Here is a 20,049-nt window from a genome sequence, read left to right as displayed (position 1 = left end):
TACCCAGAGCTTGCTCAAACAGATGGTCTTGTCTTGTAAGAGGCTCCACGTGTCCCATCTGCCCGGCACCGGAGTATAAAGCCCCACTACCAGCCCTAGGAAATGCGTCGTCCTCACCGAACTCCAAATCTCTGGGGGCATAAGTCTTCCTCTGTTTTGTTTTCTTCTTTTTCTTTTTCATGGATGCCTGGATGCCTTCCGGATCTCCCGCATCTCTTGTGGCTTCCTTTCTGCTTTCCATCATGTCGTGGGCTTTTTTGTGCAAAGCTTTGGCTCTAGACGCCAAGGACTCAGAATAACCAGGTTGGGCAGGAGATGGATTTGGAGTAGGACTGGCCGGGAAGGGTTCTAGAACTGTGTCCGAAAAGGGCGCTAGAGCAGTTTTCGCTCTGCCCAGCCGTCGGTCACTGGTTTTGCAATTGTTTTGCTTTAGGGGCACTGTAGATATAACAGGAATATCAGGTTTATTCCCCAAACTAAAAACAAAATTCATATGAAACGATTGTCAGAGAATACAGATTTAGCTCTTAGAGAGCAAACAATCCCCCCCCCCCCCCCCCCCCCACAAAAAAAAGCATGAACAGGTAGGTAAACTCAAAAGACACAAAAATATATACAGTAGTTATTACAACATAATAAAAATACTTTATGTTATGGTATATTATGGGTCTGCAGATTGTCATCTGACGTATAAATATTGAATTTCCAAAAACTCTGTAGAGGAAATGAGGGAACAGAGACGCATGGAAGAAAGATTCAGGACCAGTAACGGGGAGATCAATATCCCCAAAAAGACAAAGTGAAACAAAGCTAAAAACCAATCTATATTTACTATATAGTAACGAGTTGGTCTTACCTTGGTCTCCAGGAAGCTGGTCGCCATCTTTCTCCACTGGTTTTGCTGGTTCTTCGGGTGTTTGGTTTCCTTCTGTTACAAGTGGAGTTGAGGCCTCTGCTGGGACTTGGCTGACAAGTGAGGTCAAAGCGGAGTCCTCCGGGGCAAAGGTAGCAAGTGGAGCAGCAGGTGAGGTCGGATCATCTACTTCCTTGGTTAATGCAGCGTCTTGAACTAAGGCAACTGAGGTTGAATAGACAGCTTCCTCAACCGGGGAAGCTGGAGCCTCCTGTTCCTGAACCAAAGCCACGGGAGAAGCTGGAGCCTCCAGTTCCTGAACCAAAGCTAAGGGAGAAGCTGGAGCTTCCTGTTCCTGAATTAAAGCCACGGGAGAAGCTGGAGCCTCCAGTTCCTGAACCAAAGCTAAGGGAGAAGCTGGAGCTTCCTGTTCCTGAATTAAAGCCACGGGAGAAGCTGGAGCCTCCTGTTCCTGAACCAAAGCCACGGGAGAAGCTGGAGCCTCCTGTTCCTGAACCAAAGCCACAGGAGAAGCTGGAGCCTCCTCTTGCTGAACCAAAGCCACGGGAGAAGCTGGAGCCTCCTCTTGCTGAACCAAAGCCACGGGAGAAGCTGGAGCCTCCTGTTCCTGAACCAAAGCCACAGGAGAAGCTGGAGCCTCCTCTTGGTGAACCAAAGCCAGAGAAGCTGGAGCCTCCTGTTCCTGAACCAAAGCCACAGGAGAAGCTGGAGCCTCCTCTTGGTGAACCAAAGCCAGAGAAGCTGGAGCCTCCTGTTCCTGAACCAAAGCCACAGGAGAAGCTGGAGCCTCCTCTTGCTGAACCAAAGCTACTGGAGAAGCTGGAGCCTCCTCTTGCTGAACCAAAGCTACTGGAGAATCTGGAGCCTCCTCTTCTGGAACTGATGCAACAGGGGAATCTGGAGCCTCCTCTTCTGGAACTGATGCAACAGGGGAATCTGGAGCCTCCTCTTCTGTGACAGACGTAGCAGGAGAACCTAGAACCTCCTCTTCCTGGACCGATGCAACAGGGGCAGCTGGATCCTCCTTTTCAGAGTCCGACGCAACAAGGGAAGCCTGAACCTCCTCTTCTGGGACGGATGTCACTGGAGAAGCTAAAAACTCTTCCTGGTCTAATGCAATGATGGAAGCTGGAACACCCTCTTCCTGCACCAATGTCACAGGGGAGCACAGAGATGTTTCTTCATGGATGAAATCAGAAGTGGGGGAATCTGGAGACTCTGTTTTGTGGTCTGCAGCAGTAGACAAGGCTGAAAGGACTTCTTCTGGGATGAATGAACCAAGTGAGGCCTGAGGCTCTTCCTGGATCTCTGCGGGGAACTCTCGGACAGAAGACACAAGGGAGTCTTCCGGTATCAATTCGGCAGGTGATACAGACAGCTCTGCAGAAAATGGAGCTTCAGGAGATTGAGGAGAAGTCACCTGCTCTGCATCAAAATCTTCTTTGGGTTGAAGGACGATGGATGCTTCGAGCTGACAACCTTCACCAACAGAAGGATTGTGGAGACTTTCATACACATAACTTTCAGTAGTTGGGTCAGAACCTTCAATGTAGGCAAAAATGAGGTCTTGACTGTAAGGATCTGGATTTAGCAAATCTTCTGGAAGAAAAGGGAAAAAAAAGTACAAAATGAGAGATATTATAAGAAGATACCAGGGAGATTAAGGGGATGAAACAACCAGGTACATTTTTTGGGTTAGAGTCAGACCTGAGTCGAGCAGGTGCAAACAAAAACCAAACGTTCGCTCAGATTATCTACAGGTGGACAATGACTAAATTACTGCAAGGCTGGACAGATGCTGCAAGATCCTGTAAGATGGTAGCACATGTTGACGTGCCCCCCAGAGATGTGCAGGATAAAGTAGTGTCAGTTATAACCCAGAGTCAAACATACATGACTCCAAAACTGGCACAGACTCGTAACCGCATGGGCGCAGGCGATGCACAACTAGTGCAGATCATCTGCAGCTTGGGCAAGGGACCTCAGATCTAAGGTGGATTAATTACTACAGACTTTTTGGGCACCTGTATACTTCATGCATGGCCAAGTATGAATTTAGTGTTCCTCAGATAGTTCATACATCTCCGACCCGCTGATAAACCTTAAAACTAGGGGCTCGGAAATGCTCTGACAGAAGAGGGCGATGGCAGCGCACATGGGCCTTACTTTATTCATTCTCAATGGGATTACTGGAGAAAAAAGACCATCGCCTGTCGCCAGCAGTCCCAGAGAGCGACAGGGGTATTTCAGAGCCCCATCTGACATTGCTATAAATCCCACCCGGCAGACCCCACAGATCCAACGTCTGGTGGGATAACTCTTTAAGAGGGCAGCCTGACTGTGCACAAGGACTGGGGACAATACACTTTAGATTACAGACTGCGTCCCCCGCTGGAGGGTGCGGGACACATGTAGGGTCCCTATAGACCTCATGAGTAAGCCTGTGAAAAAAAGGGGACGCTAAGCGGTATGCCATAAACACCAGACGAGGCAGCGGGTCCATGTCCCTATACAGGGACGGTCTACATGACCACGGCGTCTACGTGCCATCTCCTTACCTCCGTCATGTCGCTCCACATAAGAACTTCCCAGGTCTGGTAGGAGCTGGCTTTCTGAGGAAGGTGCGGCATCGAGCGGGGTCTCCTCAAGTTTCAGCTGATGTCCCTCGTGTTCTGCAATGTACAGACAAACAGGAAAATCACCATGACTTGCATAGGCCTGGCGTCCTCTGTTGGGGGAACTACAAGTCTCAGAATAATCTGCCAGTAACAGGTGAAAAAAGTAAGACACTAAATCCGCTGCAAGACATTCACAGCCTTAATGCAAATGTAATGGATACGGCAGCCCCCTCTGCAGAAATCCGACCCCGAGCAGGGTCCAGCTGGAGCCGTGCAAGTCACCAGGGGGTCCGAGCTTAGAAAAGAAGGAGAATCCGGGGCCGGGAAAGTTACCGATCACGAGGCAGAAGAAAACGGGTCAGAGGAAGAAAAGTTCTGTCCTGTGAGTCAGCAGATCCGTCCGGAGAGGAGCAGGACTTCTGGTAAATTAGACAGCGCTTCCTCAGCAGTCCTGAGGGGCCGCGGGGACACGAGAGGCGTCCGCTGATTAAAAGTGAATGAGGCCGAGAGACAGCTGCACGGGGCAGTCTATAAGACCGCGCATGACGAGCCGCACAGGAACGATCACTATGTCTGAAACCAGGAAAGTTACACGAGAACTGGCTCCTAATGCCGAGACCTGCGAGCTGCCAAACTCCAGAGCCCCATCATATAAGAGCGGGACAGGAATAGCCGCAGCCGCCACGCTGATCACATCCACTATGGGGGGCGATCCTATATACTGCGCCATTAGGACCCCCGCAGTACAAGAGACGGCAGAACCTGCGACCCAGGGAGAGACTATTCTGGGAAGGTCACATAGGGTCACAGTCACAACAAAGCATCAGACGCCGACAACACCGGAAGGACGAGGAAATCACCGACATTTATACCAGCATTGGGTCCAACAAAGCATGGCGGCAACAGCAAAAAGCAACACTACACCTAGGCTGTCACTGACCCCTGTATTATACTCCAGAGCTGCACTCACTATTCTGCTGGTGCAATCACTGTGTACATACATTACTGATCCTGAGTTACATCCTGTATTATACCCCAGAGCTGCACTCACTATTCTGCTGGTGCAATCACTGTGTACATACATTACTGATCCTGAGTTACATCCTGTATTATACCCCAGAGCTGCACTCACTATTCTGCTGGTGCAGTCACTGTGTACATACATTACTGATCCTGAGTTACCTCCTGTATTATACTCCAGAGCTGCACTCACTATTCTGCTGGTGCAGTCACTGTGTACATACATTACTGACCCCGAGTTACATCCTGTATTATACTCCAGAGCTGCACTTACTATTCTGCTGGTGCAGTCACTGTGTACATACATTACTGATCCTGAGTTACATCCTGTATTATACTCCAGAGCTGCACTCACTATTCTGCTGGTGCAATCACTGTGTACATACATTATATTACTGATCCTGAGTTACATCCTGTATTATACTCCAGAGCTGCACTCACTATTCTGCTGGTGCAGTCACTGTGTACATACATTACATTACTGATCCTGAGTTACATCCTGTATTATACCCCAGAGCTGCACTCACTATTCTGCTGGTGCAGTCACTGTGTACATACATTACATTACTGATCCTGAGTTACATCCTGTATTATACTCCAGAGCTGCACTCACTATTCTGCTGGTGCAATCACTGTGTACATACATTACTGATCCTGAGTTACATCCTGTATTATACCCCAGAGCTGCACTCACTATTCTGCTGGTGCAATCACTGTGTACATACATTACTGATCCTGAGTTACATCCTGTATTATACCCCAGAGCTGCACTCACTATTCTGCTGGTGCAATCACTGTGTACATACATTACTGATCCTGAGTTACATCCTGTATTATACTCCAGAGCTGCACTCACTATTCTGCTGGTGCAGTCACTGTGTACATACATTACATTACTGATCCTGAGTTACATCCTGTATTATACCCCAGAGCTGCACTCACTATTCTGCTGGTGCAGTCACTGTGTACATACATTACATTACTGATCCTGAGTTACATCCTGTATTATACTCCAGAGCTGCACTCACTATTCTGCTGGTGCTGTCACTGTGTACATACATTACATTACTGATCCTGAGTTACATCCTGTATTATTTTTTTTAATCAAATGTTTTTATTAAACAGTGAGAAAAATATATGCAGATTACATTACTGCAAACAGTACACATCTATGTTTTGCATTTTCAATAAGCTTTCAGCCCCAAACCAACCTCCCTCCCCCCCCTCACCCCCACCACTGGAGACCTAACAAGAACCACTCCGATCTACCCGAATGTCCATTATTAACCAGGAACAAGAAGGCGTCGTATCAATACTGCTCCCACGGGGATATATGTTCCAAAAGCACGAGCAAGGTCTCCAGATCACGTCGACTCGATCCAGGGATTCCATAACCTGTTGAAGAGGTCCATCTTGTTTCTTTTAGAATAGATGCTCCTCTCCAATGCAACAATATGGTCTACTTGCATCATGAAATCTCTTCTCGTTGGTGGCTCAACCCTAATCCAGAACTTAGCGATCAACTTTCGTGCAATAAACAGCAATCTAGCAATAACTGTTTTATACAAGTTATCAGTTACAATTTCCTCCACGTAACCTAATATGCATACCAGAGGGTCCCGTGGTACCGAACAATTGTATGTTAGTCCCACTTTGTTTATCACTACAATCCAAAACGGGGCCAGCCTAGGGCACTGCCACATCACATGGAAGATACCCGCCTCGGATTGCGAGCACCTAGGGCACTCAGAATTAGGTCTTAAACCTGCCCTGAACAGCATATCCGGAGTTCTATAGGCCCTATGAATAACAAACAATTGTGACAACCTCCCAGGCTCACTCATCGAGATCTTGGGCACGTATTCCAATATTGAGTCCCACCGATCGCCGTCAATCGCCCCCAAATCGGCCTCCCACTTCGCCCTGGCTCTGATAGGATGTTTCTCTAAAAAGGAAAATAGCAGGAACTCATATATTCCCGAGATCACCCCCCTTGTGCTTTCCCCCATAAGGATAAAGTCTAGCATCAGGTCCACCTGAATCTCTATAGGCCCCCTCCTACATTGTGCCCGATATGCATGAGAGATGCGATTATACTGATACAGTTCAGAGCTTGGCAGCAGAAATTCCTCCTGTAATGTCTTGAAATCCTTAATTCTACCTTGGTGCAAAACCTGGCTCATCCGAGAGATTCCCGCTCCCTTCCAAACCTGAAATCCCTCCATCTGTCTAAACTCCTGTAGGAGACAATTATTCCACAAGGGCGAGAACCTAGTAAGTGCCCTCACTCCCCTAATTCTCTTAACTTTGTCCCAAACCTTTTGGATAAGCCTAATAGTGCAGAATTTAGTACCCTTCTCTCGAAAATGCCCACCCTCCAGGCCCTCACTCAGTACCCTTGACCCAATCAAATTCCTCAGACTGCAGGGTGTCCGCTCCCAACCCGATTCCTCACCCCATCCCCTAAAACGTTGACATTGTGCAGCCAAAAAGTATAACCATGGGTTGGGCAATGCCACTCCTCCTTCCGTCTTTGGTCTTTGTAGAATTTCTTGTTTAAATCTAGAACTTTTCCCATCCCAAATCAGCTCGCCAAATAGAGATTTAATCCTCCTAAATCTATTCTGCGATATCCACATAGGGGAGTTGTGTAGCACGTAGAGAAGTTGCGGCATCACAATCATCTTTATTAGATTTATTCTACCAATAACCGATAAATGTAGCTTTTTCCACGCCTGAACCTTAGTGCGTATCTTCCGCAAAAGTGGCGCCAAATTTAGTTCCTCAAAACTAGTCAGAGGCAACGCGATCTGGATCCCCAGGTATTTAAATTTATCTACTAACCTCAGCTTTGTAGGAGAGTCCCGTATTTCACTATTCTCATAGTCCCCATCTACTAACATCATATTGGACTTTTCCCAGTTGATTCTCAAACCAGAGTAACTCCCAAATTCCTCAATAATGGCCTCCGCCCCTGCCAGGGTCTCCCCCGAATCCTCCAAGAATAGCAAAATATCATCTGCGTATAACGCAATCTTTTCTTCCGAAACCCCATACATAAATCCTTTCACCTCCCGGGAGCCTCTAATTTTCGCAGCAAGGGGCTCCACCGCCAGGGCAAATAGCAGTGGGGACAAAGGACATCCCTGTCTAGTTCCCCTAGACAGAGAGAAAGTCTCAGAAAGGACATTATTCACTCTAATTTTGGCCACTGGGGAAGAGTACAACAGCCGCACCCATGAGATGAATTTAGGTCCAAATCCCAAACGTTCCAACACTGACCACAAATAGCCCCACTCCACACAGTCAAAGGCCTTGTGGGCGTCCAATGATACCACAACCCTTTTGCCAACATTGTCCGAAGGGATTTGTAAATTTAAAAACAGCCTTCTCAGATTGAGTGCCGTTGATTTGTTTGGCATGAAGCCTGACTGATCAGGGTGTACCAATTTGTCTATCACCCTACTTAACCTATTTGCCAAGGTTTTTGCCAAAATCTTAATATCGGCAGTCAGGAGTGAAATTGGTCTATAGGATTCTGGCATCAGTGGATCTTTGTCGGCCTTAGGGATAACCACCACAATAGCCTCTCTCATCGACAAAGGCAACTCCCCTCTTTCCAACGAGCTATTATACACCCCTACCAATTTGGCCAACAGTTTCTTTCAGGGTCTTATAAATCTCAGCTGGAATGCCGTCCGCTCCCGGAGCCTTACCCCCCACAACGCCCGCCAATGCAGCCCCCAATTCTTCCTCCCCAATCGGTTCTTCCAACAATTCACACTCCTCTCTACTCAACCGGGGCAAATCAATTTCTTCCAAATATTTTGCTATATCTTCGGGTCCCCTCTCCACACTGGACGCGTATAATTTGTCATAGAATTTCCTGAACACTTCCAAGATCTGCACCCCGAGTAACATAACATAGTAACATAGTAACATAGTTAGTAAGGCCGAAAAAAGACATTTGTCCATCCAGTTCAGCCTATATTCCATCATAATAAATCCCCAGATCTACGTCCTTCTACAGAACCTAATAATTGTATGATACAATATTGTTCTGCTCCAGGAAGACATCCAGGCCTCTCTTGAACCCCTCGACTGAGTTCGCCATCACCACCTCCTCAGGCAAGCAATTCCAGATTCTCACTGCCCTAACAGTAAAGAATCCTCTTCTATGTTGGTGGAAAAACCTTCTCTCCTCCAGACGCAAAGAATGCCCCCTTGTGCCCGTCACCTTCCTCGGTATAAACAGATCCTCAGCGAGATATTTGTATTGTCCCCTTATATACTTATACATGGTTATTAGATCGCCCCTCAGTCGTCTTTTTTCTAGACTAAATAATCCTAATTTCGCTAATCTATCTGGGTATTGTAGTTCTCCCATCCCCTTTATTAATTTTGTTGCCCTCCTTTGTACTCTCTCTAGTTCCATTATATCCTTCCTGAGCACCGGTGCCCAAAACTGGACACAGTACTCCATGTGCGGTCTAACTAGGGATTTGTACAGAGGCAGTATAATGCTCTCATCATGTGTATCCAGACCTCTTTTAATGCACCCCATGATCCTGTTTGCCTTGGCAGCTGCTGCCTGGCACTGGCTGCTCCAGGTAAGTTTATCATTAACTAGGATCCCCAAGTCCTTCTCCCTGTCAGATTTACCCAGTGGTTTCCCGTTCAGTGTGTAATGGTGATATTGATTCCCTCTTCCCATGTGTATTACCTTACATTTATCATTGTTAAACCTCATCTGCCACCTTTCAGTCCAAGTTTCCAACTTATCCAGATCCATCTGTAGCAGAATACTATCTTCTCTTGTATTAACTGCTTTACATAGTTTTGTATCATCTGCAAATATCGATATTTTACTGTGTAAACCTTCTACCAGATCATTAATGAATATGTTGAAGAGAACAGGTCCCAATACTGACCCCTGCGGTACCCCACTGGTCACAGCGACCCAGTTAGAGACTATACCATTTATAACCACCCTCTGCTTTCTATCACTAAGCCAGTTACTAACCCATTTACACACATTTTCCCCCAGACCAAGCATTCTCATTTTGTGTACCAACCTCTTGTGCGGCACGGTATCAAACGCTTTGGAAAACACCACCGTGACCACCGTTCCCTCCTCCGTCTTAATAGAGTAGACATGTGAAGATTCTCTTTGCGCGGACGCCACTACCGAGAGCAAGTGCCCCACTTTTTCCCCCTCTGAGTAAAAGGTTTCTTTCTGGAAGGCCCTCAACCTCTCCGCCTTTTTCAAAAATAGCTGGTCAACCTCCCTCTGAGCTGCCCTCATACGATTCCGAGATTCCACAGTACGATGTTCCCCCAATGCCGCCTCTGCTGCCTTCAATTCCTCTAGGACACCCTGATCCCGCTCTCTGGTCCTTGTCTTATGTCTTGAGATGTCCCTAAACAAAATTCCCCTTAGATACGCTTTCATGGTGTCCCACACTACATGGCATTCTGCGCTCCCTTCATTGATCTTAAAAAACTCCTCTCTCTGCCCCCACCTTTTCCATGTCCAAAATTTGTAACCAAACTGGGTGAATTTTCCATCCCGCCTTCCCCAAACCATCCTGACTTGACAGCTTTAAAGAGACCTGAACAGGGCTGTGATCTGATAAAATCCTAGGATTATATTCCACCCCGTTTAACAGTTCGTTCATCCTATCGTTTCCCAAGGCGACATCAATTCTTGACATCGAGCCATATGTAGTCGAGTAACAGGAATAGGAATATGTGTTGACATTGCGGACCCTCCACAGATCAGTCCAGCCTATTTCTCTGAGATAGTTACCAAAGGGAGTGTCATTACCGTCCCTACGCTTAGGTGCATGGTTACTCTTGTCCCAGTGGTCATTTGCTATATTATTTACATCCCCCACCACCAAAAGAGGGATCCCATCCCAACCTCTTATAGACTCCAATATGTCCTGGATCTTCCTTCCAGAGTATGGCGGAGGTATATACAATGATACTATGCATATTAAACGATTAAAGAGTTTACACACCAACAAAACATATTGACCATCCGTGTCAATTTTGACCTCAACTTCCTCAAATGGGGTATTAGTATGAATCAATACTGACACACCTCTCGCATAACTAGAGAACGTCGAATGATACGCCTTGCGCACCCATCTTTTCTGTAACATATCAACTTTTTCCTTCACTTCTTGCAGGCAAATCACCGAGGGCCTCTGTTTCAGTAAATACTGAAATATTGCTGCGCGTTTAGTGGCGTCCGCTAATCCCCTAACATTCCAGCTTATAATGTTAACATCCCCTCCCATTTCCTAGAAACAAAATGATTAGTTAGAGCAGTCTCCTTCAGGTCTCCCCCGATACCCACCTCCCCCCTCCCTGCCCCTTTCCTCGACTCCCCCATCTAAAACTCAATGGAGTTCAACTAGAACAAACTTTCTTTCTCTGTATGAGAACTGAGAGCTCTTGATACAACCTAGAACTAAGCCCTTTGCAGTCCATCTCTCCCCCTCCCACCGCTAACAGCATGAAGTATTCTTTGCGCCGCCGAGCACACTGTTTTATCCTTTTGAGAACATTCTGTCTAAAGACACAAGACAATTTCAAAAATCACAGTCATGGGGTATAACCAGATGAGTGGCGAAGTCACAGCGTCAGTCTCATCGGTTCCGATCCACGCCAGTTTTCTTGGTATTGGTATCCAGCCACTGCATAGCCTCCTCCGGGTTCTGGAAAAAATGAACCCGGTCCAGCGCTACCACCCTGAGCTTAGCCGGGTATAGCATTGAATATTTTAGATCCAGGTCTCGGAGCCGCCGCTTGACTTCCCCGAACTTCATTCTCAGTTTTTGCACCGATGCCGAATAGTCCGGATAAATGGAGATCCAATTTCCGTCTATACTCAGTCCATCACTGATCCTGGCCTTCCTTAGTAGGGTTTCCCGATCCCGATAGTCCAAAATTTTTGCCATCAAGGCTCGAGGGGGGGATCCAGGCGGCAGGGGTCGGGTGGGGACTCTATGGGCCCTTTCCACGGAGAAGTGGTTAGTAAGATCTGCTCCTCCCACCGAGTTTTTAAGCCATGCCTCAATGTATTCAGCAGGATTATTCCCCTCCACCTTCTCCGGCACCCCAATTATTCTTAGATTGTTCCTTCGGGAACGGTTTTCCAGGTCATCTGTTTTAAATTCCAGTTCCGCAATGCGCTGAATGCATCTCTTTTCTCTTTTTAACAGTTCATTTGTCTGATCCTCCACACTGCCCACGCGCTCCTCCACCACCTCCACTCTTTTCTCCACTTTACGCATAGCAGAATTAAGGGACTTCATTTCAACTGTTAAATCGTCCACTCTTAGATTCAGTGCGGCCAGGGCAGATTTACAGTATATAACGACAGAGAAAATGTCCTGCAGTGTAGGCTCCCCCACATTTGATTGCTGCGCACCCTCAGAGTCCTTAGCCTGTACTGGGCTGGCGGCAGGTGTCATGTTATTTGCACCATGCATCTCCTGCATCCTCCCTGGAGAAAGCTGCTCCTCCACCACACTGAGGGCATCTTCCCCCTCTCTTCTGCCTCTGCAGGGGTTCCCTCTCTTCCGGCCCTTCTGGGCCCAGCAGCAGGGCACCCCCCTCCTCCGTTCGAGCAAACCTTTCCAGCCGGGCGATTACCTCCAGCCTCCGGCGGTATTCAGTACTGGCTCTGGCCGCCTCCTCCTCTGCCACGGCGCCATCTTGGATTTTCGCGCCAGTCGCGGGCGCCGACTGTTTTCGGCGCGGCATCGCCGCTTTACTCCTCTCCCTGCCTCCGGCCCTCTCCCCCGTGCCCAGGGGTCTTGCGGAGCGTCTCCGTCCGGTTTTCGGCGCTCGGCAACGCCTTCAAAGGTAAGAACTTAGGAGCGGTGCGGGGAGAGAGACCCGTCGCACGTCCGCTCACATCGCTCGCTAGGCCACGCCCCCCTTACATCCTGTATTATACTCCAGAGCTGCACTCACTATTCTGCTGGTGCAGTCACTGTGTACATACATTACATTACTGATCCTGAGTTACATCCTGTATTATACTCCAGAGCTGCACTCACTATTCTGCTGGTGCAGTCACTGTGTACATACATTACTGATCCTGAGTTACATCCTGTATTATACCCCAGAGCTGCACTCACTATTCTGCTGATGCAGTCACTGTGTACATACATTACATTACTGATCCTGAGTTACATCCTGTATTATACCCCAGAGCTGCACTCACTATTCTGCTGGTGCAGTCACTGTGTACATACATTACATTACTGATCCTGAGTTACATCCTGTATTATACCCCAGAGCTGCACTCACTATTCTGCTGATGCAGTCACTGTGTACATACATTACATTACTGATCCTGAGTTCCATCCTGTATTATACCCCAGAGCTGCACTCACTATTCTGCTGGTGCAGTCACTGTGTACATACATTACTGATCCTGAGTTACATCCTGTATTATACTCCAGAGCTGCACTCACTATTCTGCTGGTGCAGTCACTGTGTACATACATTACATTACTGATCCTGAGTTACATCCTGTATTATACCCCAGAGCTGCACTCACTATTCTGCTGGTGCAGTCACTGTGTACATACATTACATTACTGATCCTGAGTTACATCCTGTATTATACCCCAGAGCTGCACTCACTATTCTGCTGGTGCAGTCACTGTGTACATACATTACATTACTGATCCTGAGTTACATCCTGTATTATACCCCAGAGCTGCACTCACTATTCTGCTGGTGCAGTCACTGTGTACATACATTACTGATCCTGAGTTACATCCTGTATTATACTCCAGAGCTGCACTCACTATTCTGCTGGTGCAGTCACTGTGTACATACATTACATTACTGATCCTGAGTTACATCCTGTATTATACCCCAGAGCTGCACTCACTATTCTGCTGGTGCAGTCACTGTGTACATACATTACATTACTGATCCTGAGTTACCTCCTGTATTATACTCCAGAGCTGCACTCACTATTCTGCTGGTGCAGTCACTGTGTACATACATTACTGATCCTGAGTTACATCCTGTATTATACTCCAGAGCTGCACTCACTATTCTGCTGGTGCAGTCACTGTGTACATACATTACATTACTGATCCTGAGTTACATCCTGTATTATACCCCAGAGCTGCACTCACTATTCTGCTGGTGCAGTCACTGTGTACATACATTACTGATCCTGAGTTACCTCCTGTATTATACTCCAGAGCTGCACTCACTATTCTGCTGGTGCAGTCACTGTGTACATACATTACATTACTGATCCTGGGTTACATCCTGTATTATACCCCAGAGCTGCACTCACTATTCTGCTGGTGCAGTCACTGTGTACATACATTACTGATCCTGAGTTACATCCTGTATTATACTCCAGAGCTGCACTCACTATTCTGCTGGTGCAGTCACTGTGTACATACATTACATTACTGATCCTGAGTTACATCCTGTATTATACCCCAGAGCTGCACTCACTATTCTGCTGGTGCAGTCACTGTGTACATACATTACATTACTGATCCTGAGTTACCTCCTGTATTATACTCCAGAGCTGCACTCACTATTCTGCTGGTGCAGTCACTGTGTACATACATTACATTACTGATCCTGAGTTACCTCCTGTATTATACTCCAGAGCTGCACTCACTATTCTGCTGGTGCAGTCACTGTGTACATACATTACTGATCCTGAGTTACATCCTGTATTATACCCCAGAGCTGCACTCACTATTCTGCTGATGCAGTCACTGTGTACATACATTACATTACTGATCCTGAGTTACATCCTGTATTATACCCCAGAGCTGCACTCACTATTCTGCTGGTGCAGTCACTGTGTACATACATTACATTACTGATCCTGAGTTACATCCTGTATTATACCCCAGAGCTGCACTCACTATTCTGCTGGTGCAGTCACTGTGTACATACATTACATTACTGATCCTGAGTTACATCCTGTATTATACCCCAGAGCTGCACTCCCTATTCTGCTGGTGCAGTCACTGTGTACAGAGCTGCACTCACTATTACATATGGGATGGAATCTGAGACAAAGCTGATGTAGTGCTCAATAGAGGGTACGATATGTGAATTGAGCCTTAGACTTCTTCCCTACGCAGTTTTTGCACATGAACCTGGCTCTCACCTGGTGCACTGTGGGGGCTGAGCGCGATCTGTTCCTCTGCCGTTGGTTGCCATATTTGGGATCTAGGATCACTCTGAGAAACTTGAAATGGAAGATTTGCAGATTCTTCACTTGGAGTTTCCCCAAATGTGGCTATGAAAAATAAAGGATAAAAATACTAAGAATCAAAGCATCACAATATACATGTTACATTTCCACATCCGAGCAGCGGCACCGCAGGGAGCGCAGCACCGCAGCATTACACAGCACACAGACACAAACATAACGTATAGATGTGTATAGATGTATCGGCTGCTCCAGAGCAAGAGGCTCAGACTAGTAGATAAGGGACCCCAATGAGAGATAATCCCCCTCATTCACATCCTAATCTTACCAGTGGTTTTCTCAGAAGCATCTGCGCTCGGTGTGTCCGTGTCCCCGGATTTAGAGTAAGAATCTGTCAGCCATCCGTCATCAAAGCCAACACCAGAGGAGCCTGCAAAATACAGAGAGATTACACCGAGTCATACAACAAAAAGGCACGAAATCCAGGGGAGCAGCAGTCACGTCCCAGGGAATGGCCAGGATAAGTAATGAGTGCAGTCACTGTGTACATACATTACTGATCCTGAGTTACATCCTGTATTATACCCCAGAGCTGCACTCACTATTCTGCTGGTGCAGTCACTGTGTACGTACATACATACATTACTGATCCTGAGTTACATCCTGTATTATACCCCAGAGCTGCACTCACTATTCTGCTGTAACTCAGGATCAGTAATGTAATGTATGTACACAGTGACTACACCAGCAGAGTAGTGAGTGCAGCTCTGGAATATAATACAGGATGTAACTCAGGATCAGTAATGTAATGTATGTACACAGTGATTGCACCAGCAGAATAGTGAGTGCAGCTCTGGGGTATAATACAGGATGTAACTCAGGATCAGTAATGTAATGTATGTACACCGTGACCACCAGCAGAATAGTGAGTGCAGCTCTGGAGTATAATACAGGAGGTAACTGAGAACAGTCACTACAGCCAGTATTTGGAGGACGACCCCCATCATCCTGGGTCAGTAATTTATGGGTGAAGTCCACAGATCAGCCATCTTATTATCCCAGTCCCGTCAGTGCGGGGTCTGCGGATGTGATTTGTATAATCCGCACATTTCCTGAGCTCTGAATCGCTCGGTGCCCCCTAAGTCTCCAGCAGCGGAGTCCTTGGGTCGTCCTCTTCTGTCAGGACGGTACTTGTCACCAGAAGCCGTTTCTCAGTCACATCTGCCGATCTAGCCGACACCTAAACTTCCTAGAAACCATTTGTAACTCATTTCCTCTGGTTTTAGAATAATTCTGCAGAAAGAACCTAATCAGCAGGATATGAGCCCTAAACCGCCAGATCTAGGACGGTGACCGTTTTAGAATGGAGCTTAGGGACTGGCGATACACCGGGGATCATCGGTGCTGGATACCCTGGTGGTGGGTGGCGAGGATGTGCCCAGAGGCAGGACGCCCGATAAGTCCGGAGGGTGACCACCCTGAACGGCCGCCATGCTGCCTTTTCAAACCTTCTTCCAAAAATCAGTGAATCCGTCACTGGTGATTTGGGTGTGAAATCTTGCAGGCATCTTCCTTATTAAAAGGAGTTTAGATCATACGGACTTTTCCTTTACATCTGGATCCGTTCTTTTCGGATCCTGGAAACTGCTGAACGAGCCGCTTTGTTCTAGTATTGAGTCGGACTTCATTTATGGTACATTAGGGCCACCGAACCTCTGTAGTGGGAACACGGCTGCATGAAATGGCACCATGCGCGACAGTCACCGAGATACATGGCCGACTTCCGTCATGCTGAACTTGCAGTGTCTGTCCGGTGTATACGCCAGGAAAGTTTCCTGCGCAGAAGTTCAACTTCTCCCCAGACCCCTAGAGATGAGCGATTCGTTCTTGTTCAGTCCGGCCCCCCGCGGCATCCGGTCGTCACTTCTGATCCCATCCCCCGGAACCCTCTGGTTCTCATTTGGCCCCGCACCATGGTGCCATTGGGTGAGGTGGCAGAGTAAGAGCCAGGGCCATCCAGGATGTCGGGTGCAGAGGAGAAGACCGGCAGCCACGGTGGACTGGACAGGGCAGCCCAACTGTTAATGCTCATCTATAGTTACAGGATTAAGGCCAAAAGTGCCCCCTCTCCAGCTCCACGGGACTGGCAGAATGCGGTGAAAACCTTCATTCTGGACCCCTGAACTGAAGACGTCTGGACAGAAGAGGCCGACCCCATCCTTACTGTGGTTTGCTGACGGAGGAGTGCACGGTTATGAGCTATCTGATGTATCATGCTGCAGAAACACTGGTGAATCCCCCCGATCAGGTACACACGGAGGAGAGAAGCAGCAAGGTCGTGATTTATTGCCAGCATCTGCACAGTACCTCGGCCCGAGATGATAAATGAGCTGTCAGGCCAACCGTGCAGGGGAGCTGCGTGCGTGCGTACAGACGGGGAGCTGCGTGCGTGCGTACAGACGGGGAGCTGCGTGCGTGCGTACAGACGGGGAGCTGCGTGCGTGCGTACAGACGGGGAGCTGCGTGCGTGCGTACAGACGGGGAGCTGCGTGCGTGCGTACAGACGGGGAGCTGCGTGCGTGCGTACAGACGGGGAGCTGCGTGCGTGCGTACAGACGGGGAGCTGCGTGCGTGCGTACAGACGGGGAGCTGCGTGCGTGCGTACAGACGGGGAGCTGCGTGCGTGCGTACAGACGGGGAGCTGCGTGCGTGCGTACAGACGGGGAGCTGCGTGCGTGCGTACAGACGGGGAGCTGCGTGCGTGCGTACAGACGGGGAGCTGCGTACCGGGGAAGGCCGGGCAGATCTGTACTTCTGGATGCAGGAAGAGATCGGCCAGGACGTCTTCATTGCCCTGTGATCCATATAGATCTGCAAAACAAAACAAAACAAAAAAAAAAATCAGAAGTGCCATTATGGCCATGGACGCTATACAATCATATGGAACCAGAGTGACCGATCTTTGCACTCATCCACAGCTTATGAACCAGGAGGCTCAGGCTGAACTCTGCACTAAAGGAGGGGGAAGGGTACAAATAATGCACTTTCCATAGGTCCTCAGTAAGGCATTACTGCCGTTATCACCCAGTGCACTGCGCTCCTTCCCTGCTGACCCAAGTGTACGCATCCATTAATATCCAATCCTCCTCCTGATCAAGCAGAATCCCCCCGGACCCCGAGGAAAAAGGATGAAGCCTCGTTCCAGCAGCTGAGATTTCACAGCCCCCCCCCCCCCCTCCCCAATCACACCGTGAACCCTAAGCGATGGTGTATCACAACTCTCTGACCCACTTTTCTCCGCCGCGCACTCGCTCCGTTATATAAGAGGTGGAAATTTTTCAAGTCGCTGTCCCTATTATCCGGGGTCTCGTCCATTTACATTCAGCCGTGCTGCCGAGTCTCTTAATGAACGCTGCAGAGATTTCACGCACCGCTGCCTTAAAAGTACCAAGGGGGATGTCTAAAGTGGACGCCAACTTAAAAAGCGGCCAAAAAAAAAAATTAAAAAAAAAGTTCAGGAGGAGATACTGATGACGGGCGGCTTCTCACCCTGCAAGCCGCAGCTAAAAAAAAAAGAAAAACTTTTAAAGTGGAGAAATGGTGGAAAGTGGGACGAGGGTAAGGGAGGAGGGGGTCTCTACACGGTGGACATCCACAAGCAGGTCTAATTTACCCTACATTGTCCCAAGTTATCACGCACCCAAATTACAGGGCGGCCAGAACTCGGGTCACCGTGTGGCCGTATATACGCTCCACACACCGCGTAGTGGCCGTTCTTGGTACTGCCGCTCAGATCACATTCACTTCAATAGGGGCTGAGCTGCAATACCAAGATCGGCCATTATACAGCGTATGGCGCCTGTGTTTCTGCTCTGGACACATCTGGCCGCAGCGGGGGGTTCCCACATCCCAATACCCCCTACAATCTCATGCTAAACCCCTTTAACTTGTTGAAGGCTAAAGTAGCCCTTTAGAGGGAGCCTCCTACAGGTGGGACCCCCAGTGACCAGAAAATTAGCACCCGTTTCATGGATTCTGATCATTAGCAAAATTTGGGTTAACTCCATTAAGTCTGCACTGCAGTTACACCAAGAGCAGCACTTAAAATCCCAAGTTTGGGCCGATTGCTGCCGCCTGTGTCGGGAACGATTAGGCTGTGTGCACACGTTGCGGTTTTTCCCGATAAAACCGCCAAAAAACCGCATACAATAAGCATCCCATCATTTAGAATGAATTCCGCATGTTTTGTGCACATGATGCGTTTTTTTCCGTGAAAAAGACACATCGCGGCAAAAGCCGAAGCATGTTCATTAATTTTGCGGGGTTTTTTTTGCGGATTTCCCACTACAAAATGCATTGGGAAGTGTCTGGGAAAAAACGCGGCAAAAACGCATGCAGATTTCTTGCAGAAAATGTCCGGTTTTTCTCAGGAATTTTCTACGAGAAATCCTGAACGTGTGCACAGAGCCTAAGAATAGGAAAACATTTTACTCCATTCTTGGATGCCTAAAAATCTCAAAAAAAATAAATAAATAAAAAAGTCACAGCAAATTAACAAAGTAAAAAAACAGCAACTAAACAAACAGCATCACGTGGGGGGAGCGCTCTGCGACCTGGGTCCACGGCCGCCGTTCTCCAGCCTCCTGGAATAGACGCGCGCTTCTCTTCATGGCTGCGGGGAACTTGTCACATTTCGTTACCGATCAGGGAAACGCTGCGAGCCGCTGGCAGCAGATCCGGAGCCGGCTGCCCGGGTACACAGCTGCCCGAGTACACAGCTGCCCGGCCACGACTCGCTGTCTAGACAATATGCCCGGCTTCACGGCTCTGCTGCACGTGAGAAGAGACGATCCGGGGAACGCAGAGCCGCTCTGACAAGGAAAAAGCCAACAGCCGGGTCCGCTCGTTCCTACGAAAGCTGAGTAAAGGCCAATATGGCCGCCATTACAGCCCAGTCACCCAGCTTTCTCGGGTTCCTGAATGGTAAGTCTTCCCAGCGATACATAGCAGGGGACAAGAATCAGGATCCGGGGCCGCACACAGACACATGTACCGCACCAGAGGCTGTAAGAGCAGACGACAAGCAGAATCGTGATTGCAGCTCTGGATGTGAATGCAACAAAACACACAAATTGCATCTCAGGATTAGAACAAGTCGTGCAAATCACACCCGGAGCGTGCACAGGACGGACTCGTCACCTCGCCTCAACTGAGTGGTCCAGCTCTGATAACGACTGGACGCTCCCATCTCAGGACCCAGTTGCCCGGGGCCCTCACATCTATACATTAGGATGGTCGTGGGCGATATCAGC

General features: G+C 48.2%; 1 protein-coding gene across 7 annotated transcripts in view; it reads right to left on the bottom strand.

Moving 5' to 3' along the window:
* Positions 1 to 20,049, bottom strand: part of LOC138641660 (microtubule-associated protein 4-like) — a 95,889-nt gene that overhangs the window by 37,559 nt on the left and 38,281 nt on the right. For 5 of the 7 annotated variants that reach the window (XM_069729223.1, XM_069729228.1, XM_069729222.1 and 2 more), the window contains exons 5-9: positions 17,525 to 17,608; positions 15,066 to 15,167; positions 14,693 to 14,824; positions 3,433 to 3,546; positions 857 to 2,473 (exon numbers count right to left, since the gene is read on the bottom strand). In XM_069729223.1, the coding sequence (XP_069585324.1) occupies positions 857 to 2,473; positions 3,433 to 3,546; positions 14,693 to 14,824; positions 15,066 to 15,167; positions 17,525 to 17,608 (2,049 nt within the window). The remainder of the gene's footprint in view (positions 1 to 856; positions 2,474 to 3,432; positions 3,547 to 14,692; positions 14,825 to 15,065; positions 15,168 to 17,524; positions 17,609 to 20,049) is intronic. The other 2 variants (XM_069729226.1, XM_069729224.1) reach the window with 2 other exon arrangements.

This window comes from Ranitomeya imitator, chromosome 6, assembly GCF_032444005.1.
Source record: "Ranitomeya imitator isolate aRanImi1 chromosome 6, aRanImi1.pri, whole genome shotgun sequence".
In the NCBI taxonomy this organism is placed as follows: Eukaryota; Metazoa; Chordata; class Amphibia; order Anura; family Dendrobatidae; genus Ranitomeya; species Ranitomeya imitator.
Note: the sequence above shows the minus strand (reverse complement) of the source record. Positions and strands in the feature narration are given on the sequence as shown.